The sequence below is a fragment of the Mirounga leonina genome, unplaced genomic scaffold (assembly GCF_011800145.1).
Source record: "Mirounga leonina isolate KUSES-001 unplaced genomic scaffold, KU_Mleo_1.0 Mir_153, whole genome shotgun sequence".
Lineage (NCBI taxonomy): Eukaryota > Metazoa > Chordata > Mammalia > Carnivora > Phocidae > Mirounga > Mirounga leonina.
Window position 1 is genome coordinate 10225436 of NW_023270387.1, and position 23581 is coordinate 10249016.

General features: G+C 39.0%; 1 protein-coding gene across 2 annotated transcripts in view; it reads right to left on the reverse strand.

Annotated features, from left to right (window-relative positions):
- The window catches only part of ZW10 (zw10 kinetochore protein), a 32723-nt gene that overhangs the window by 8616 nt on the left and 526 nt on the right, over window positions 1–23581 (reverse strand). Inside the window, exons 2-10 of one of the 2 annotated variants that reach the window (XM_035008969.1) lie at window positions 21769–21903; window positions 17412–17513; window positions 17135–17212; window positions 16822–16981; window positions 15150–15302; window positions 14413–14604; window positions 4566–4729; window positions 3883–4065; window positions 995–1233 (exon numbers count right to left, since the gene is read on the reverse strand). In XM_035008969.1, coding sequence (XP_034864860.1) covers window positions 995–1233; window positions 3883–4065; window positions 4566–4729; window positions 14413–14604; window positions 15150–15302; window positions 16822–16981; window positions 17135–17212; window positions 17412–17513; window positions 21769–21903 — 1406 coding nt within the window. Of the gene's footprint in view, window positions 1–994; window positions 1234–3882; window positions 4066–4565; window positions 4730–14397; window positions 14605–15149; window positions 15303–16821; window positions 16982–17134; window positions 17213–17411; window positions 17514–21768; window positions 21904–23581 lie in introns of both variants that reach the window. The other variant, XM_035008968.1, reaches the window with a different exon arrangement.

Consider the following 23581-nt stretch of genomic DNA (forward strand, 5'->3'; position numbering starts at 1 on the left):
CAATTCATTGACGTCATGGAAATATCTTGGTAAACATGTTTTCTTTCTTTCTAGAGCAGAATAAAATAAAGGGGTTTGTTTGCATGTGGAAATAAAAATGAAAACTCTGGAAGCCCACCTGAGAGGCAATGTAGTTGAGTCAGGCCCTAACTGGGACTGTTCTCTCCTGTGTGGACAAGGAGTAAAGAACTGCTACCCACAGATTCAAACTGAAGACGCTTTTGTCACTCCGCTCTACAGCGTGGGCTCCAGCCTGCCATCTCCTTCTCAATTTTGTCTAGGAGTAGGAGAGGGGCTCATGAAGCAAAGAGAGGTTCAGAACGAAATGTGGACTAGAGTTGGAGGTACCCTGAATACAGTATCAATTAAGAGAAATCATCTTGAAAGGATAAATCAGATCTTCAGGACATTCCATGCTTTTCCTTCTACCTTTGGCCTTCCAACCATTATTGCATTAAAAACAAAAATGTAAATTAATTATAATTAATGTAAAATAATTATAATCAAAATGTAAAATGAATGCTAAGCTAAAAGGCCAGGGCAGGCTGGAGCAGATGGTATTATGACCACTATTACCATGGCCACCAGTAATAATAAAATAAACATTTGAGTACTGATCATTTTCCAGGTAGTATTCTAAGTTCTTTACATGTGCTTTTTCATGTAACATCATTCAACTCATATAAAAGTAGAAATTAAACAAAAATTAAAAGAGCTTTTTATAGAAGAGTGATTAACAACTTTAATGTCAAAGAAACTCCATTTGTTCATCCATACACATGCTTCCATTTCTAATGTATGCTGTGAGAAGTACATGTTATTGCAAATAAAAGTGAACTATCGATATATACTTGTGTGCTGCACTGTTTTTCTAAGGAAAAAAAATATTAACTAGTGGGATAAGAAAACCCAAAGAATTCCAGCTAATTTTCACAATAAATGTCTAGTTTAGATGTACATGTAACCATGTCACTGCCATTTTCAGAACTCTTACCACTGATCACTGCTGGTTGTTGCCTCTAGTAAAGTCTGATAGGCAAGTTCCATTAACTGCTTCACAGATTCACTGATGCGGCACGTGGGCAAAGAGAAGGAATGTTGGTCCAATGTATTTTCAGGCTCTAAATTCACCACCTCGTTGTATTGAGTTGTGGACATTTTCTGTACTTCTAGCTTCTCATCCTTCTCAGGACAGGGTAAGTCTGGCACACTTATCTTAGAATCAGGAGTAATCTAAGATTCAAACATAAAACACAGAAAATGTATTGTCCTCAGAATAGTTCAAGCGCAAGCATACAGACAGGAGTAAGATGCTGGTGGACTTGCACGACGACCAAGTTGTGGCTCTACAGAGTAATCAAAAGATTTGAGTAAATACGGAAATTATTTTAATGACTGCTCGATTTTGAGTGACAGCATGTCCTAAGAAATAAAAAATTGCCTTTACTTGTGCCATTCTTCCATTTCTTCTGTGTACTCATCATATTGGTGGAAAGAGCAAAGCTGTGAAACTGGCCCAAGATTTCAGGTAAATGAAAGAACCTTCAAAAATCATCTTTCTGGGGTGCCTGGGTGGCTCAGTCATTAAGCGTCTGGCTTCGGCTTAGGTCATGATCCCAGGGTCCTGGGATCGAGCCCCACATCAGGCTCCCTGCTCCTCGGGAAGCCTACTTCTCCTTCTCCCATTCCCCGTGCTCGTGTTCCCTCTCTCGCGATGTCTCTGTCAAATAAACAAAATCTTAAAAAAAAAAAAAAAAATCATCTTTCTCAGACTAGACTACTAAAATACTGCAGACCAGTATAATTTTGTGTTCTGTTGTCATTAAACAAATTATTCCCCACCAGCAACATGTATTGGCTTAGTCTAAGAAATAACCCATTCAGGCTAGCATACCTCCACTAAACAAAAAAAACTTCAAAACCAAAAAAGCTTCCCTAACATTTATACGAAATGAAAATTCCGGGGCACGTGGGTGGCCCAGTCGTTAAGCGTCTGCCTTTGGCTCAGGTCATGATCCCAGGGTCCTGGGATCGAGCCCCGCATCGGGCTCCCTGCTCAGTGGGGAGCCTGCTTCTCCCTCTCCCTCTGCCTGACGCTCCCCTGTTTGTGTACATCTGTGCGTGCTCTCTGTCAAATAAATAAATAAATAAATAAAATCTTAAAAAAAAGAAAATTCCTAGACTTATCAAAACCTACTGAAAGAACACTAGGCTGCTAGTCTGGAAACATCAGTATTATTTTTTACCTTGACTTTTAACAAAGTCATTTAACCTCTCTGGACCTCAATTTTCTTGTTGTAAAATGAAGAAATTGCACTACAATAACGGTCTTCAAACTTTGTTTTCCGAAGATGCCAGAGGGGCCAAAAAATAAAAGAGATTAAGCAGGTGGGAGCAGCAGGTTCCACCGCAAGAGCAGCAGTCCTGCTCTGCGCATGCTCGACTTCCCCACAAAGTTTCTAACAGAAAAAGCTCCAAGTCTCATAAAAATGTTTACGTCATCAAATTTGCCTTCCTGATCTACAAAATGGTATAAAAGTATCTATTTCAAAGGGCTATTAAGAAGTTTAAATGAGAATACAAATGTCTGGGGGCCAGCAGTCAAATTTATGGCAAAGACAGAGAGTAGAAAAAATATATAATTATAGAGATGATTAAAAGATGCTAATGTTTGTCTGAAAAAACAGTGGACCCAAAAACATGATCCAATGAAGTGATTTCTTGAGGAAGGTGAGGGAACCCATAATGGAAGAATATAAGATCTAGTCTGGTATCTGGGAGATTAAAATGTCAAAACAAGGGGCACCTGGGTGGCTCAGTAGGTTAAGCATCTGCCTTCGGCTCAGGTCATGATCCCAGGGTCCTGGAATCGAGTCCTGCATTGGGCTCCCTGCTCAGCGGGGAGCCTGCTTCTCCCTCTCCCACTCCCCCTGCTTGTGTTCCCTCTCTCGCTCTCTGTCAAATAAACAAATAAAATCTTAAAAAAAAAATGCTTACAACTCATTAAAAAAAAAACAACAACCCAAAATACCTCAAAATGTGTTAAAATCTGTGCACTTCAAAGGGCTAATGAACTATTTTGCTGGGTGGACACAGTAACAGAGTACCCCCAAGGAAAAGGGAGGATCACAAGAGAAAGGATAGAGGGAAGAAGAGCCTAGTTCCTATCACTGTGACAGGAGAAAAATGGCTGAGGAATTTTCTATTAAGGGACTACGTTAGTCTATGTTTTACTTTAATCTAAGTAATACCTTACATTTACCAAATATTTTATGTACATAAAATTTGAGAAAAAAAACCAAACAGAAAATACACAGACTTATCTAAGGTCAAAGAAGTAAATTACCCTTTGTGCAAATTACAGAGCCCCCTGATTTTGTAGATAATTGGTGATACCCTACAAAGACTCTATCTTTTTTGTTTTACTACTTTGACTGTAAAACTAGTGCCTCTGTTAGCTTAAGAGATGAAGTCAACATTTTCACAACAGGGTATAATCTCTGGACATAATGAAGCCCAATTATATCTGTCACAAAATTGTGTCCTAAAAACTCAAGTACTGAAGTTGAGAAAAATCTACATAGGTTGATATACGTTCTAATTTCAACAACAGAAATCTATTATATTTACATGGGTTTTTCAATGTACACAACGCTTTCATGTGCACTAACTATCTCATCGGGGCCTCATGGTATCCTAGGAAAGACACAGGTATCAGGACCACCTGAGAGATGAGAGAACTTAACCGTTGGAAGATGAGAACTTCTCCCAGTGAGCTCAGCAACTGTCATGCTCTAGAGCTCCCACTCTACCAAATTTGTCTCAAAAATGCACACCACTTCCCAAAGACAAGGTAATACACATTAAGATAACCCCCAGTACCTTCACAGTGTTGTGAATTTCAGAGGTCATCAGGTTTCTAGCTGCCACAATCACATCCTGACATTTCTTGTTAGCAAAATGAGAATTGATGTTACGGGCATATTTCAGCAAATCGGTAGTATCTCCTTTTAAAAACCTCATCTCCTTGAGGGCATTTTCAAATTCTTCAGTGGACTGTATGATCTGAGGAAGAAAGACAAAGGGGAAAAAAAAGAATTATATACACATAGTCCATTCCAGTGTTAAAATTTCAAATCCAAAGTAACAAGGACCAGCTGGTCATTTAAGTTTTACAACAGACCAGCAGTTAGCAGGTATACACATATTAGACATTCCTCCAGCCCTAAGTTCACTAGGAATAGCACCTTCAATATAAACTTCGGATTCTACTGAGTACAAGCGCAAAGATCTCTGAAGTAAATACACTTATTTCAGTGTTCAAGGAAATGCTAAAAAGAAGCAAAGGTATCTCACTAACTAAAATATACTTAAAAAGAAAAACATTCTTCCCAATCAAAAGGGAGAAAGCAAGGACAGAAATAAGTAATAGGGAATTTGCTTCCACTCCCTATTAATAATTTCCTTAAAGATGTCGCTGAAGAGCAAAAGGTCTCCCAGGAAAAACCAGACACCAATACTCACCTACAGTCTCTTATAACCTTCTGTGGTATCTCTGCACTCACCTCTTCATACTGCTGTAACTTGCTGCTATTAGTTGGGATAGAATAAACCAAACAGTTTTTAATGAGGCACTCAGACAAGTCCTCCCAGATCATGTCACCAAGCATCTCAGCCAATACAATCTTAGATGTTTTTTCATTTTCTAGGTCGGTATCAAGAGGTAAATCTGAATCAAAAGAAAAAGCTTTAAACAAGACACCATTCGCAGTTCAGATTATGCTCAAGTTCCCTAGTTTTCTAGAATTCTTTAATTTTAGGATGGGGAAGAAAACAGCACAGATAATTTTACAGCTATCTCAAGTGCCTGCGTGGGACAAAGCATGACATACAATTATTACTTTATTTTCATTGCTCAACTGAAGAGTCTGCACTGTATTACTGCCTGTACTCTACAATAATAAAGTATTAAGCCATCTACACTCTACAGTAATCATCTACTGCTAATCTACTGATCTGATTATATGACAAGCACTCAGAAGTTCTGCATACCAAGTTGAAACTCATGTAGAATAAAACCCCAGTTCTTTAATAATAAACATCCTCTGTCATCTCTACCTAGGATCTGCATGTTTATCCTAAGTAAAATATCAATAAACACCTTACATTACAGCGTAATACCTAACCTAGCAAACGGAATACTTCAGAAGCCTCTCTACAATATATCATATGATGGGTTTTTTTCCCAACACACTTTAACAGAGTTATTTAAAATATAATATTAACGACATAAATAATAGTTAAGAATCAGTGACCAACGAAGAGGGAAAAGGAACCATAAAAGAGACAAGCTATTTTTTTTTTAAAGATTTTATTTATTTGAGAGAGACAGAGATAGCGAGAGAGAGCAGGAGCGGGGAGGAGAGGAAGAAGCAGACTCCCACTGAGCAGGGAGCCCCACATACAGCTTGAACTCAGGACCCCAGGATCATGACCAGAGCCCAAGGTAGACGCTTCACCAACTAAGCCACCCAGGCACCCCAAGGGACAAGCTATTTTTAACCTCGTTCCAATTCACCAAGGAAGGCCTTAGGGGATAAAAACCTTAAAAAAAAGTGAAGCATATTATCTCAGAGCCTTGAGAAAGTTAAAATGTCTAAAATCTATACCTGCACAGCCACCGGCCACATTTTGCTGCTGAGCACTTGAAATGTGGTTAGTGTGACTGAGGAATTGAATTTTTTAAATTTTTAATCGGTTTCAATTTCATTTTATTTTATTTTTTTAAAGATTTTATTTATTTATTCATAAGAGAGAGAGAGAGAGACAGAGGGAGAACAGGCTCCCCGCTGAGCAGGGAGCCCGATGCAGGACTCGATCCCAGGACCCTGGGATCATGACCCCAGCCGAAGGCAGACGCTTAACCATCTGAGCCACCCAGGCGCCCTCAATTTCATTTTAAAAATGGAAGCAGGGGGGCACCTGGGTGGCTCAGTCGGTTAAGCATCTGACTCTTGATTTCCGCTCAGGTCGTGATCTTGGGTTGTGAGATGGAGCCCTGCATCTCTCTCCCTCTCCTGCCCCTTACCCCGCTTGCATGCTCGCTCTCTAAACAAACAAACCAATAAAAAATAAACAAACAAAATCTTTAAAAAAATGGAAGCAAGGGTGTGTGATTATAAAAAGAGAGCACAAAGCAGCTTGTGGTGTTAGAATAGTCCATATCTTAATTAAAGTGGTGGCCACATGGATCTACGTGTGATAAAACTACACAAAACTACACACACACACACACACACACAAATGAGTGCAGGTGAAACCGGAATAAGCTCTGTGAATTGGACCATCGTCAGCTTGCTGGGTGTGACATCGTACTATGGGTACACAGGATGTTAACACTGAGGAAAATGGCTGAAGGGTACATGGGACCGCGGTACATTTTTTGAATCAAAATCTTAAAGTAAAAGAAACAAAAGGAAGTAGTGTAGTTTTCTGTTAAGCAGAACTTCGTTGTTTCGATAAGACTGCAATGTCACTTGAACCACTGTACCGCATAAGCAATCATGTTGTCTGTACTGCTCATGGCAGGCACATGAATCATTCCCAGCACGGCACACGAACACATAACCAATCCCATCAGTGTAAACAGATTCATTCCATTCGAATTATTTTTTTTCTATGCACCAATGTAACACTGTAATGCGTTTATTTGAATATTTATGCATACAGCACAAGCTACAATGGTACCTATATAAACTGTAAAAGGCAATTAAATAGAAATACTTATCTTAATCATGATGTAATTATTTTTCTAAGTTTAAGAAAAATAACTATGGACAAGGTATGCTACCGATGCAGAATTAAGTGAAGATGCAAAAGCGAGTAGAATCATGGGAACAGTAAAGGAAAAAAAAGAGAGACTGGAAGAAAATGTCACAATAAATGGCAGCTGCAATTTACTAACACAGAGCAAAACAAAAAAACCTGCCTTTCTTTTAAAGATAATAAAGTAAACAATACTAAGAGACATTTCAGCTAGTATCATAAACATTTCACCATACTATTAAAAGTACTCTATTCTTATTTTAGTTTTTTATTAAGAAAGGGTACTGAGGGCGCCTGGGTGGCTCAGTCATTAAGCGTCTGCCTTCGGCTCAGGTCATGATCCCGGGGTCCTGGGATCGAGCCCCGCATCGGGCTCCCTGCTCGGTGGGAAGCCTGCTTCTCCCTTACCCACTCCCTCTGCTTGTGTGCCTTCTCTCACTGTGTCTGTCTCTGTCAAATAAATAAAATCTTTAAAAAAAAAAAAAAAGGGTACTGAGTTTTGTCATATTTTCCATATCTAATGATGTGACCCCTTTTAATATGCTGACATAATAAACTGGTTGATAGCTTTCTTATGCTAAACACCTCTGTGCTCCTAGAATAAACAATGTCTCCTTTTTAAAGGTACTGTTGGGTTTAATTTACATATTTTGTGTTTGCATTTATAAGCCAAAGGTAAAATCATTTGACAGTGTGTTCTCTGTGTATAAACTATCATTATTACATTTTGGTATTAAGTTTATTCTGTTTGGGGCTTCTTTGAGATTTTATTTATTTGAGAGAGAGAAAGCATGAGAGAGAGCATGAGCAGGGGGGAGGGGCAGAGGGAGAGGGAGAAGCAGGGTTCCCACTGAGCAGGGAGCCCAATGTGGGGCTCAATCCCAGGACCCTGAGATGATGCCCTGACCGGAAGGCTGACTAAGCCACCCAGGTGCCCCTATGCTGGTTTTTAAAAACTTAAGTAGGACATATTCATCTTTGTTTCTAATGACCAAAAGAGTTTGATTAACATGGGGATTATCCAGAAACTGAAATATACACAGAATTTAGCTACAAACTTTCTGTGCCTGATGGTGGCCTTTTCAGTGGCAAGTCTTTAACAACCTTTCAAATTTCTTCTACAGTTATTTGTTATGTTCAGAGTTTCTACTCCTTGGTAAAAATCTGTAACTGACACTTTCTAGAAAATCATTCATGGGAAAAGCAAAACTTGCTTGTTATGACAAGTCCCAAAACACTAAGATTTATAAAGAAAAAGCCAAATTTTCCCTATCCATACCCACAAGCTTCTCTCTCCATGCCCAAGTGACCAGGATATTGGTTTGTATTCTTCCTCCTACATTCATACTATATATATATATAAAACATTCATAACCATATATATACATGGTTTTTACACACATATATATACACACATGCACACTCCTTGATACGGGCTGAATTGCCAAATACACACCCCTTGAAATGGACTGAATCGTACACTCTCCCCTACAATTTATATGTTGAAGCCTTAACTCCCCATGTGACTGGATTTGGAGATAGGGCCTGGCCTTTAAAAAAGTAGCTGAGGTTAAATGAGGTCACTAAGGAGGGGCCCTAATCCAATATGACTAGTGTCCTTATAAGAAGAGGACGAGACACCAGGGATGCACTCCTACAGAGGACAGGCCAGTGAGAAGGCTGTCTGCAAGGCAAGGAGAGAGGACTCAGGAGAAACCAAATCTGCTAAGACTTCATCTTGGACTCCCAGCCTCCAAAACCGTAAGAAAATAATTCGTTAAGTCACACAGCCTGTCGCACGTTACGGCGGCTCCAGCAAACCCAATACAACACTCATATAAGGGACAGCTTTCTTTTTATAAAAATGGGTTCATGCCATAGATTTTACACTTAGCTTTTTTACCACTTAAAAACAGATCATGGCCATCTTTTAAATCAACATATCCAGCTCTGCTTCATTTCTTTTCCATAGCTGCAAAATGTGCCATAGTACAGCTCAAACGTAAGTTATATAACCATTCCTCAAATGAAGCACAGTCCAGTGTGCAAGGATACAACCCTACTCACACACACAAACATATAACCTACTGGTATCACTTCTGTAGAGAATTAAATAGTGGAATACCTAGGTCAAAGGGATGCATATTTTAGATTTTACTATACATATACTATATAGTAGAGCTTCACAGTATTTTCTACAAAGCACTCACAAAAAGCAAGGAAGGAGACTATCTTTCTGCTTTCTTACCAGAAGTGTCTCACTCAGAATCTTTTAATGTCTGCCCTAAGGATGAAAGTTCACCTTGACGGTGTGATTTCTATTCCCCTACTAGGGAGGTTAAGCAACACATTTTTACATTTATTAACAAATTGCACCTTCTCTTCCATGAATTGCCTATTCAAATTTTTTGCCTATTTTTCTATTACTAATGTTCTCTTTTTCTTTGGAAAAAAGTCCTTATACTAATGCCTTGTCTGTCAAACATTTTACAAGAATTTTCTCCCAGTTCACTATTGTCTTTTGCCTTTGTTTACTGTACTGTTTGCCAGACAGAATTTAACATTTATACGTAGTCAAATTTGTCAGTCCTTCCCTTTATGCATTCTGAACTTCCTCAGACTATTCACATCTCCTAAATTTTCTTCTAACATTTTTGTTGTTGTTGTTGTTTCACATGGAGGGCTTTAACTCATCTTGAATTTACTTCAGTATGAACTATGAAGCAGGAATCTAACTTTGTTTTACTGCACAGATAGCCAATTTTGCTAGCATCATTACTAAATGAACTGTCTGTCCCACTAAACTGAAATGTGACTTTGATCAAACATCAAGTTCTCATTTATCCTGGCTCTACTTCTGGACTCTTTTTCATTCCATTAATTTCCTTGTACCAAGAACATAGTTTTAATTTTTAAATTGTCCCACTAATGTTTCTTAAATCATTATTGGCAATTCTCCAAATCTATTTTTGATATAAGCTTTAGAGTACTTTATTGAGTTTGAAAATATATAATGGGTATTTGGAAATGTATTAAACTTATACACTGTTTTGGAATGAGCTGACAATTTTATGAGACTGTCTTCTAATCCACAAAAGCCTCCTTCTACTCAGGTTTTACCTTATGGCCTTCAAAGTTTTATGGTTTTCTTCACATATGTCCTCCTCTTATTAAACTTATATTTAAGAATTTCACAGATTTTGTTAGCACTATAAATATCTTTATATTTTAATATAACTGATTAGTGCACAAAGATATTACTGATTTTTATACCTTCACACTGTATCTAAACAATGATTAAATTTTTATACGATTGGGGCGGCTTGGTGGCTCAGTCGTTAAGCGTCTGCCTTTGGCTCAGGTCATGATCCCAGGGACCTGGGATCAAGTCCCACATCGGGCTCCCTGCTCGGTGCGAAGCCCACTTCTCCCTCTCCCGCTCCCCCTGCTTGTGTTCCTGCTCTCGCTGTCTCTCTCTGTCAAATAAATAAATAAAATCTTAAAAAAAAAAAAATTTTATACGATTAATTTAAAAATAAAGAAAATATAATTTAAATTATAAATTTAACACAATTTATAGTCATTAATTATAAAAGTTTTAGTAGAGTCTTTTGGTTTCCTATGTATGCAATCATATCATTTATACATAAAAATAATTTCTTCTCTTTATTTTAATATTCATACTTATTTTCTCTTCTTTGCATTAGCACAACCCCTAAAACAATACCAAAGAATATTAATGGTAGCATGCATTCCTGACTTACAACTGATTTTAATGGAAATAAAGTTTTTAATCCTTTAATAGAATGCTTTTTGTTGGCTTTTAGAAGCAATTAGTTTTAAAACCAATCATTTCTTTAAAAATTCAATACAATAAAGTATGACATAATTATGCAAAGTGATCTATTACATAGCTCTATAATATACTTACTCATTTCCCTATTCTTCAAAATTTCATTACTTTCCAGTATTTCAGTATTGTAAGTAACATTATGATGAACATCCTTATACATAGTTTTATATATTTAAGATTATTTCTGGGCGCCTGGGTGGCTCAGTCGGTTAAGCGTCTGCCTTTGGCTCAGGTCATGATCCCAGGGTCCTGGGATCGAGTCCCGCATCAGGCTCCCTGCTCTGTGGGGAGCCTGCTTCTCCCTCTCCTCCCCACTTGTGCTCTCTCTCTCTCACTATCTCTGTCTCTCTCTAATAAATAAAATCTAAAAAAAAAAAAAAAAATTTTAATTAAAAAAAAAGATTATTTCTGTAGGGCAGACTCCTATAAGTTGAGATCTTGGTTCAAAGGATTGAAACATATTAAGACTTTTTATATATTTTGCCAAATTCTTTCCAAATTTTCTTTTTCCTCTTTTAAAAACTCCTTTGTGGGGCGCCTGGGTGGCTCAGTCGTTAAGTGTCTGCCTTTGGCTCAGGTCATGATCCCAGGGTCCTGGGATCAAGCCCCACATCAGGCTCCCTGCTCGGCGGGAAGCCTGCTTCTCCCTCTCCCACTCCCCCTGCTTGTGTTTCCTCTCTCGCTGTGTCTCTCTCTCTCTCAAATAAATAAATCTTAAATAAATAAATAAATAAATAAATAAATAAATAAATAAATAAAAACTCCTTTGTGAGGGGCGCCTGGGTGGCTCAGTCGGTTAAGCATTTGCCTTCCGCTCAAGTCATGATCCCACTCCACATCCGTCCCCTTGCTCAGCCAGAAGCCTGCTCTCCCTCTCCCTCTGCCCTCCCCGTGCTCATGCTCTCTCTCTCTGTCAAATAAATAAAATCTTTTTAAATAAATAAATAAATAAACAAATAAAATAAAAGCTCCTTTGTGTACACCTGAAGCTAATATAACATTGTAGGTTAACGATACTGGAATTAAAACAAAATAAAATTTAAAAAAATTAAAGCTCCTTTGTTGTTGGTATAACAATGCTTTCTAAGAAAGAAAACTTTGAAGGAAAAATACAGATTTAAAAGGTGAAAAGAAGAGCATATAACCAAAGGCAAACATAAGAGGAAGGGCAAAAGCCCTTAGGAAGTTTCAGAATAACTAAAATCCAAAGAAAATAGAGGATTCCAAAAAGAACTAAGGACTCAAAACAGAATTTTCAGATTATATTTAGATCAAGAAGATGAAGGAAGGGAATGAATGCTGACTGACGGATATCAAAGAGAACACAAAATTCCTAAACTCGTTCTTTTATTCTCTTCTTTGTCAAAGACAGTGATCTCTAAACCGGAAGGGAAACAATAAATGGTAAAAGAGAAACTAGAGCCTAAAATGCATAAAGAGATGAGCTGTCTTCTGCTCTGAATATCCTAGATACAAGAAAACTTACAAATAGATCAACAGGTATAGTACTGATTACTTTAATGGAGCAAAGTAAAACTATAAAGAGGTCTGTACCAGAACTCCCCAGAGCACCTCTGGACTGTAACCCTATCCCAGGCAACAATATCATCACGGACTCAGATTAAACTATATGAAAGCATGGGTATCAATTATGCATGCGACATGAAGGGGAAAGGACAGTAAACACACTGCAAAATTTTATCAAGTAAAATTTAACAAAGATTAATGTTAATTCCAAAAAGTCAAGTCTAAGATGGGAGAGCAGCAGTTTGCATTGCATTAAGTAGGACACAGGATTTTCATTTAGATTTAAAGCTCAGTGAGTTAATTGTGTAATAAATAAAAAGCCTTTGGCTATACTCACAGAAGCATGGAACTGAGAATGAGGGCATGAATGCTCCCAAACTACTCTGAATTAGTTCACACTATAATATTTTGTTCTGTTTTGAATACCATACTTTAAGTAAAACTATAGAAGAAAATGGAATATATTCACAGAAGAGCAATGAAAATAAGAACTTAAAACTATGTCATTCAAAAAAACCTAAGGATGTTGATATTGGTGGTAAGATACAAAGGAAGTAACAGCTACCGTAGAGAATTTAAAAGTCCATCATGTGTAATAGGAATTAGACATGTTCGATATGCTACACACAGCAGAAGTAGCATCAATAAAGCAGGCATTACAGAGCAATGCATTCTGAACAAATTTTTTAAACAACTACCTTGAAGATTTAATTTGCAAAATGCAGGCTTTGCTAATAGTATTTACTATTGATATAGGACACATGATTTTTTAAAAAAACAAACAAAAACTCCATAAAACTCAGAGCTGCCCAGAGGCAGCTCAAGAGGAAGTGCCCTCCCCCTCACTAACAGTGCTCAAGCTGCCTATGTGACGCATAGAGAGAAGATCAAGCATCAGAGATCTCTGGTTCTTTCTAATCCTTGGGTACTTTGTTTACAACTTTGTTTATACCTATGTATTATTTCCCTAAGTGAAGGAACAAGAAAACTACCTTGGATTTCTGCAGTTTATACAAGTCTGAAGATGTTTTCTCCTTCTCTGCTACTGTTAAAACTAGAACCAGTTCCTTCCTTTACACAGAAATTATTTTATATAAATAAACTAAATGACTGCCAGGAAAGCATACAAACACCACCAGCAGTTTTTTAATTTTTTCTACATCAAGAATGTTTGACTATTTAGTAAGACCACTGAGAAAAGCATAAAGTCAAAATAAACAAAAAATAAATAAATAAATTTTTTAAAAAGAAGGTAAGTCAAATAACTAAAAAATAGTATTAAAACACCAGAAAAACTTTATTTTTAATAGTATGACAACCAAAAAAATTATTCAAAGCAATACAGAAACTGGCTATTTCAATCGTGAATACATAAAGATCTAAACAATAGGCTAAGACGGAATGTAATTTATTTCTTATGTTAAATCTCGTTTGTTTCTATCAGATTAATGGGGATTTTCCTATTGAAATACATAGAACTTGGTTCAGGGCGCCTGGGGGGCTCAGTCGGTTAAGCTTCCGACTCCTGATTTTGGCTCAGTCATGATCTCAGGGTTGTGAGATGGAGCCCTGCCCTGGGTGTGGAGCCTGCTTAAAATTCCCTCTCTCTCTCTGCCCCTCCCCCCACCTCATTGTCTCGCTCTCTAAAAAACAAACAAGAGGGCACCTGGGTGGCTCAGTTGGTTAAGCGACTGCCTTGGGCTCAGGTCATGATCCTGGAGTCCCGGGATTGAGTCCTGCATAAGGCTCCCTGCTCAGCGGGGAGTCTGTTTCTCCCTCTGACCCTCTCCCTTCTCGTGCTCTCTCTCTCTCTCAAATAAATAAATAAAATCTTAAAAAAAAAAAAACAAGAGTACTTAGTTCATCTCTGCTTCTCCCATAATTAAAGCAAGAGTCCCAATATGTGATGTTACTAGAAGTCCAGTGAGAGAAGTAGATCCTAGAATTCAACTAAATTTTACAAATACAGAATCTAGGGTAGCACTGGTGACCCTATTTTCAATATAGGGAGGAGAAGGAATGTAAAGCAGAACAGGAAATAAGCAGGTGATCACTTTACTCCTATAGCATAATTTACTCACCTCCAATCCTCTATACATTCAGATTAGGGGCATTTTTATCTACTTTAAAATAATATTTACTTTTAAAAACAATGTTGACTTTTCCCAAATATAAAACTATAAAAGCACTACCTTGGGGATACAGACCGAGAAGTTGTTTCTGGAGCACTTCCAGTACCAGTCTGATCTTTGCAAAAACTTCAGACGGTGACGGATGTTCCAAGTCAGTCATTACAGATTCAAAACGAATAATAATGATGTTAGGCTGGCTTTCTATAATAGCATAAAGGGATGGGCAAGATGCCAGAGGCCTAAGGATATACTTCAGCAGCATCTGACCTGAAAAATTATATGAACATTCATCAGAAATCACTGGAACAAACTTATAAAAAGCATGCATGCCCCCCCCCCCACCACCAAAAAAGATCTTTGAACCTAACAATAAAAATATATATCCTGTGACATCACACACCACTCGTTATGCACTGCAGGTTTTCCCACTGAAGTTCCCTAGACGGTCTACAGATTTTTATTTAAATCACTCAAAAAGTCAAATTAAATAAATAGCAGTAGCTGGTTTCCTGCTCAGTGGAGAGTCTGCTTCTCCCTCTCCCTCTGCCTGCCTCTCTGCCTACTTGTGCTCTCTCTCTGTCAAATAAATAAATAAAATCTTTAAAAAAAGGAAAAAAGAAAAGTCAAGAAAGGATCCAAGCCCTTAATAAAAAGGGTAGTATTTATGAGAATTCCATTTGACGAATCAGAAGGCCAAACCTAGGATCCATCGTCAATATTATCTAGAGAATATTTTATAAACTTATCTGTCATTCCGTTAATACCGAATATTCTGAGATTTCATGAAAATGAAACAAAATAGTATGCCTTACCAAATGATTTAAGCTTCATTTGTAGCTCCCCAAGAATAGAAAATGCCAGGAGGACAGAACTGATTGGTGGCACAGGGGTCTTCTCTTCTTTCTGAGATTGTTCAATGCATAAATGAAGTTCTGTTTGTAGGCAAGATTCCAAGTTGTTGGTATCTAAGAAAAAGGGAGAAAACATCAGCTGTCTCAGCAATACAAGATATTCCCACTTCTATTCCTCAGAGCTCATTCTCTATTGAGATTCCTAAATATGTGGTTGTATTACAATATACTTCCAATGTAACCAAATTTTTATTATGACATACGTGTCCTTGGCATCACTTTAAAACGAGAAATGACTGTTTTTGGTATATTCAAAGAACCAAACTAAGTGCAAAAGCAAGATGATGTGCCTAATAAATGCTTATTAAATATGCATTGAGTGGAGGTAAAGAATGACATACGAGGGGGCGCCTGGGTGGCTTAGTCGTCAAGCATCTGCCTTTGGCTCAGGTCACGATCCCAGGGTCCTGGGATCGAGCCCCGCATCGGGCTCCCTGCTCCGCGGGAAGCCTGCTTCTCCCTCTCCCACTCCCCCTGCTTGTGTTCCCTCTCTCGCTGTGTCTCTCTCTGTCAAATAAATAAATAAAAATCTTTAAAAAAAAAAAAAAAAGAATGACACATGAGGTCCCAGTTTCACTTAAGATCTCCTTAATGTTTTTTCTGAGTATAGAAACTAGCCTGCCTAATAAGTTTAACAAGAAGGGTGTATAATAACAAAGAATTAACACGCCTGCTATCTTCTCTTAATTTTAGTCTGCCTGCAAATATAGCCCAAAATTTTCTAGATTACTTCCTTCAAAATAACTGAAATACATACACGTGTGTGTGTGTATATACGTACATACATACGTATTTAATGAATTTGGAGGCCCAAGTGGATACGGGAAAGGGGTTGGGGGAAGACTGAAACAAACTAAATTTCAAGATCAATACTAGAAAATATACCAGGTGTATGGCATGTCCTTTACATACAGTCTCAGAGGTTCTACTCTGTGTAAACCAGACATCAAAGACAGCTGGCACCTAGACTGAGCAGAGAGCCTGAGAGCCAAGCAGCGTCAAGCAAAGCCAGGGCCAAAGTAATCCTATTTCTTCATCTTGCAAAGCACCCAGTACCTCATGATTTTGCCACCATTTTTCCCCGAGGACTGAAAAAAACTGAGCCAAACCCCTGTCCCACTGACCGACACCCCCCGCCCTCGCCCCTCGCCGCTCTTTCCTCGCCAAGAGAGGAAATGGTCAGACAGCTTTTCAAAGCTTTCCGGCCACGGTAAACTGTTGGGATTAGGGCTGTTGGGAACGGGCGGGCCTACAGTGCAGTGGAAACTCTGTGGGGTCTTAAACGGCTACCACCTCCTCCACGGCCGCACCCTCATCATGTGAATCCCACCCACCCAGTCCTCTTCCCCTGCTGTGTTCCTTCCTCGTGAAGGGGACAGAGAGAGATTCAAGGGAAGTAAAGCGAGGAGCTAGTCCTAACACACATTCTGCTTAACAGGAGAACTCAGTGCAGTGGAGACTGATAAATGAAACCTCCTTATCCCCCAGTATAAGGTATTTCGAATATATTCAGAGACCACACTGGTTCAGGCAGATTAAGCAAAGCAGTCCGTCCACCTGAGGTCAGCAGCACCTTTTGATGGCGGCAACGTCCATACGATCAGCTTCTGCCACTCTTCTCCAAGGTGGCAAAGGATGTTCTGTTTCTGAATTGTGAGCTCCATGTGGAGAGATTTCAACATTTTTAAATCAAAGCATTTTCTGGATTTCAGTAACTTCAGGCATTTCTGCGCCTGGCAGTGAAATGGAATCACCGTTAGACACTCCATCTAGCCTCAGGGCAGTGAGAATATACTGGCATAATGATAAGGAGTATGTGGAACACAAAATTTACTAAAAACAAGAACAGTACTAATTGCTTATGCTGTGGAGAAAGCATTTAGTACCTCTTCCAGACACTGAGCAGCAGTGACATACTTCTTCTCCGTTAAGGCACAATTATATTCTTCAATAGCAGTAGAAAACTAAAATGATAAACACGGTTATTAGATATTTCATTTTATACATCCTGTTATTTCAAGTCTGTCTGCTCGCTTATTTCTAAAATATTTAAAAAATAAGGTATTTAAAAAATACCTTAGAGGGATACACATTTAATAATAAGACCAACTGGAAAAAAATGACTTTCTCACCAGCAAAACACTGAGTGTGGAGTTCACTGACCTGTTGCAGCTGCTTAAGCAAACTCAGGACCACTGAGTCTCTTTCCAGCTGTTGCTTTAAGCCTGTAAATTCAGCAGTTGATACGTGAAGATCCCGGCAAACCTAATCCACACATCAAAGATAAGTACTCCTAAGTTATACTGTATCTAAGAAATAAAACATTTATAGCTAATCAATAAGCTTTATTAGGTGAACATAATTCATGCTGAAATTTAAATGCTGGTTAAGACTGGAATAACTAAAAAAAAAAAAAAAAGTCACAGGATGTATTGGGAAGAGATCTTAAGTGGTTCACTTAGTCTAAACCATTATCCTATGCAGCAATATGCCATCAACATAATAGGCTCATGTCACAATCTAGCCTTAATTTAAGCAGTATTTTTCATCAGAGAGCTCATCCACCTGGATGATTAGAGGGGTATCCCCACTGCTAAGTGACAACTCATTCTACAGCTAATAGCTCTAACTCTTAGAAAGATTTTATGCTGAATCAGAATCCACCTTCCATTCCATCCCACCTTTTCAGGGACTTTGCACTATCAATTCTTCTTTTCTGTGTCTTTTACCTCTTCCTAATTCATTCTTCATTCATGAAATATACACTGAATACCTACTAGAGCAAGGCTCCTTCCTTCAGGTTTAAACATGCTGAAATTTCCATCTTTGAGAAAAAAATTCCCTCCACCTCAGCAACCCCTATTTCTCAGTGGCCACCTTATTTCTCTCCTCCCTCTCACAAACAAGCTTCTTGCAAGAGTGATCCATGCTCACTAACTTCACTTTCTCACTTCTCATTCATTCTACAACTCACCAAGATCTGGTTTCTACCCCCACCATTCGATTAAAACTATTCCAAAACAGTGCCCCAAACACCAATCAACTCCTTGTTGTAAATCCAAAGCAAACATCATCAGTGTCTAGCTATTTATCAGTACAATTACTTTCCTTCCCTTGGTTCCCTGAAATTATTCTCCACTGATTCTCCTCCTAGTTCTTTGGCCATTCATTTTCTTTGAGGAACTTCATTTTTCCTCTGACCACTTCATACAGATTGACAGTCCTTTCTCCCTGGCCCTCCTCCTACCCTGAACCAGTGGTTCTCAAAAAACAATCGCATTTTTTCCCCCACTCCCATCTAGGGATATCTGGCAGTGTCTGGAGACATTTTAGGTTGTCACAACAGAGGGAGTTCTACTGGCATCTAGGGAGTAGAGACCAGAGATACTGTGGATTATCCCACAACGCACAGGATAGCCCACCACAACAAAGAACTATCCAGCCCCAAATATCAACAGTGTCGAGGTTGAGAAATCCTGCTCTACACGCTCTCTCTGGGCAATCAGTGGCTCATGGCTTCCATTTCTAAAGACTTCCATCTCAAGTCCACATCACTTTCCTAAGCTCCAAACACGTATATGAATGGGTGATGTGTAAACTGCCAACTAAAAGCCATTTTCCCATTCCTCCACAGTAACAGCACATGGCTACCCGACGAGACTTGTAGGCTCACTCAGTGGAGTGTGACCATGTGTCTAAGATCTCACCAATGAAATATAAGCAGAAGTGATGTGAACCATTTCCAAGTCTGAGTCAAGAAAATAGATGTGCGTCCTCCGTGCCCTCTTTGTTCTTAACCTCTGTACAAAATGTTCAGTCTGCCCACTGCTGTGAGTAATAAACTGTCCTTCATCTCTCACCCAAGGAGTCTCATGTCTCCCAGTAGCATCCATGAAACTGTGGCAGGCTAACTAGCTAACCTACAAGCAGATTAAAATCTCAGATTCCCTCATAGTTCTTGACTGTGTAGAATCGGCCTGGCAGCCTGGACTATTACAATTAAAAAGCCATTTGAGCCACTGCATTTCAAGGTCTGTCTGTCTCTCTCTTTCTCTCTCTCTTCATTTCTTGTTGCAGTCTAGCCTTTGTCTTATTACACTCCAACCGTGCAGCTCCATTTGCATATCCCACAGGCACCCCACAAAAACCTACTCCTTTCTCTAGATTTTCTTTTCAGTGAATGGCACATCAATGACCTCGTTCTCCATGATCCTTGACTCCTCCATCTTTCACTCCCCACATCAAGTCCCAAAGATCCCATCTCTTAAATATCACTAGGATTCATCCTCATCCTCTTCTCCATCCTCACTGCCACTGACTTTAGAGCAGGACCCTGTCCTTTCTTCCCTGATTAGTTTAACTGCCTCCTAATGCTTTAACTGCCAGCTCATTTCCCTGTCTCATTCTCCCCAAGTCCATTCTTCAAACTGCAAGCAGAATGGGATTCCTAAAATTCAAACCTGATGTCACTACTCTGTTTAAAATCCTCCATGGCTTCCACAGTGCCATCAAGATAATGTCCACACTGCTTAACCTGATAGACACGGTCCTTGTGTACCTTTCTATTCTCATCTCGTGTCCCTTCCCACCACGAGTCATATGGAATCCTCTTCGAAAGCGACATCTCTCCATTCCATCTATGTCTCTGCAATGCTATCCCCTATGCCACCTAAAACACTCTTCCTTCCTCTTTGCCTAACTATCTATTACTTCAGGTTTTGGTCTGATACTATTTCCTATAGGAAGTCAAGCTTAGCTGTATTTTCCCTCTCTAATTGAATTATTTCTATTTAATGTGCATCGTACTATTTTGGTCATCTACATTAGGCAAGAGATTCACATTTTGAAATAAAAAACTGTCATGTTCAGTAACTACCACAGTGTTTGACCCCTTGTAGATGCTGAATAAGTATACCAAATGACTGATTAAATCTACCTATTAAATCTCATTCTTCTTCCCCGGCCATAAGTTTGAATCTCACTAGGGCTAAACATCCTCAGTTTCTTTCACTGTTCTTCCGATGATACAATGTTTAGGTATGGACCTTCTCATTTAGACCAGGCACCTTTCAAAATGCAACAACCAGAACTGAATAAATTTCACCAACCATAATCTGGTACGGACAGTCCATGACTCTCTTACTCCAGACACTGCATTTCTAATAGTACAGTCTAAGATTGCACTATGGACTCACGGATCAAACAATCAACTAACTACAAATACACCTTGAAAATATTATTTGAACTGTGCCAGAGTTGTAGAGTAACAGATTTTTATTAAAACTTCTAATCAGAATGACTGATGAACTGTTAATAGATTTTCTAGAAAATCTAGAAATCCCCATTTGTGATTAAAGTTTTACACAGAACTTTTGAAAAACACATCTGCTCACTTTCCTTCCTTAATAACTTATCACCTAGAGAAAAGACTTGGACATCTTTCCTTGAGGACTTTGAAAACACTTCACCATCTTGATTTGGGGTATCAATAAGTCCTGCCCAATAATTTAGCAATAGATGTAGAAGGCCTTGAAGATTACACCTGCTTAAACCTCTAACATCAGCTTTCCTTGCTTCAAATGACTATGTTTCCTAAAAGTTAAATACAGGAAAAAAATCCTGGTGAAATAATATATGTGAAAAATGTTTTTAAAATTTTGAAGTGGCTATTTTTGTTTCCACACTGGCTTACTTTTTTAAAGATTTTTTATTTATTTATTTGAGAGAGAGAATGAGAGAGAGCACATGAGAGGGGGGAGGGCCAGAGGGAGAAGCAGACTCCCCGCCGAGCAGGGAGCCCGATGCGGGACTCGATACCGGGACTCCAGGATCATGACCTGAGCCAAAGGCAGTCGCCTAACTGACTGAGCCACCCAGGCGCCCCACACTGGCTTACTTTTTTTTGTGGTGACAGCACTCTGGCAAACGTGGTAAGCATTTCTAAACCCCACCAGACCTTCCATAAGAAGCACAGCAAGCACTGGCCCGACACAGTGACACAGTACAAGACAGGCAAGGATTCTTTGTGTGTCCAGATAAAGAGGCTTTATGACAGGAAGCAGAGTGGTTGTAGCTGGCAAATCAAGCCAATTTTCCAGGAGAAGGCCAAACGACCAAGATTATGTTGAGGCTGGAATGTGTAGAGGCCAGCGATAGATATAAGAGAATGCTAGCCATTAAGAGATGTTAAACATTTTAAACTAAGAGATAAAAGTCCAAATGACCCAGCTTTATTTTGAAGACAATAAAATTCTAAGATTATTTTTTTCTAATTTATAAAGTGCTATTCAAATGCCAGACATTATTATTATAGCTTTAAAAATGTACTATGAAAATTGTTGATAGTTTTGGAAAATATTTCTATCTTAAAATTGGAAGTTACTCTAAAGTTATACAACTTCCATTGACCAATAAGGAAAGTGAGGTCTTGAAAACTTATACACAGAATTGAACTGTCTGAGCAATCAGGCAGCTGAACTACCATCCTACAAACCTAACCAATATAATGAACCATTTTTACCTCACTCTCTATCCTGGATTTCAGCAGGTCAATGTCCTCAGATAGCTTATCCACTTGGGTAACCAGGTCCTGTGCACTTTGCATGCTAGGCAGGAATTCACTATACTTCTTGCTGATCATAGTGCACACTTCACCCTATAAAATAAGACAGAAGAATTACAGTGAGATGAGTAGAGAACTCTATTAAAAATATACAGCTCATCTTCCATAAGGAATCCTCCATGCTGGAGCCTTCTGGCCAGTTACCCACACCCCTTCATTTTTCCTCCAAGCCAATGGGTTTCTTTGAAAAACACATTTCTCCCACCTTTAAGGATCCCATAACATTATTAGGATGCAAGAAGACAATGATCACCAAACAGTGCCCAAAAGTTGTATAAATGCTGAAAAAGAAAAGGGGGAGCCAGAAGTTCTCATATTAAACTAGATTAGCTCAGACTGCAGCCACCAACTTTAATCATATAGCTACTAGAAAAAGCAAACAGATAAATCCACAATCTGTATACTTCAACTTATGAATTTCTATCTTTTTGCTTATACAATTTTAAGGCCTAATCTTAAAACTCTAACTTAATTTGAGCTTCATCAATAAACAAATTATTGAATACTCTGCACTGAAAGCTTTGGAAAATACCAGAAAAAATTATGCCTGCCCATAAATTATTTTTAAGTAGAAAAATTACTATAAAGTAACAGAATATAAAAATGTAATATAGGAAGAGTTAATGTCCTCCAGAAACACAAATGAGAAAGAGATCACCTCTGCTTGAGGGAAAAATGAAGATACTTTATATGCAGGAAACTAGATTTGAGATAGGACATTAAAAAGATGAAAAGAGGGCCACATAAGCAAAATCTGGGAACCAAGGAAAATACTGGGTCTGCTTGGAGCATAGAAAGTAATTGTCAGGGCGCCTGGGTGGCTCAGTCGGTTGAGCGACTGCCTTCGGCTCAGGTCCTGATCCTGGAGTCCCAGGATCGAGCCCCGCATCGGGCTCCCTGCTCGGCGGGGAGCCTGCTTCTCCCTCTCCCACTCCCCCTGCTTGTGTTCCTGCTCTGGCTATCTCTCTCTGTCAAATAAATAAAATCTTAAAAAAAAAAAAAAAGAAAGTAATTGTCAGTTGGCTGAAGGTCCAAGTTGGTGAGGGAAAGAAACCCAGTAAAAGGAAAGTTAGGTCCAGAACAGTAGGAGCCTTGAGTGCCATGCTAAGGTAGCTTAATAGTCTTTCCACCACATAAAAAATGGTGAAAACCCCTAAAGCCCTGTTAAAGAAGAGATGGCCGTAACATGAATACTCACAAGTCAGGAAACCATTTTTGTAAAATCAGGGGTTGTTAGGAAGACCTACTTCTTGTGCCTCTATGACAGGGTGCCAAACTTGCTCCCTGAAATCCACACTTAACGCAGGTGCACACAACTTTAAATGAAAGCAACAAAGATGTGGGCAAAGACTGGCAAGGGAAGGATACCAATGCAGAGTGAAACTGTGAATAGCGACGTGCTTTTTGAGTTGGTATCAACCTCAAGACAGCAGGGTCCTGTTTTACAACACTCAGAGCAGCCTCAAGGGACTTGGGGATGAAGACCAGAGCTTCATAAACATGTTCACAGACTGGAACAACAAAAATTTCAGAGAGGAGAATGGTAGCATTCTCCCAAAGCTGTTTTATTCACCAGCAAATGGTGTAAAAAGGACTGGGCGGAGGAGATAAACACAAACCAGGAAGGTGGTCCTGTCCGCATTTCCATCCTTCGCACATGCTCCGTCCCTGGACACCTCGGGGCTTCCAGACCCCCCTCCTCTGCTGGTCT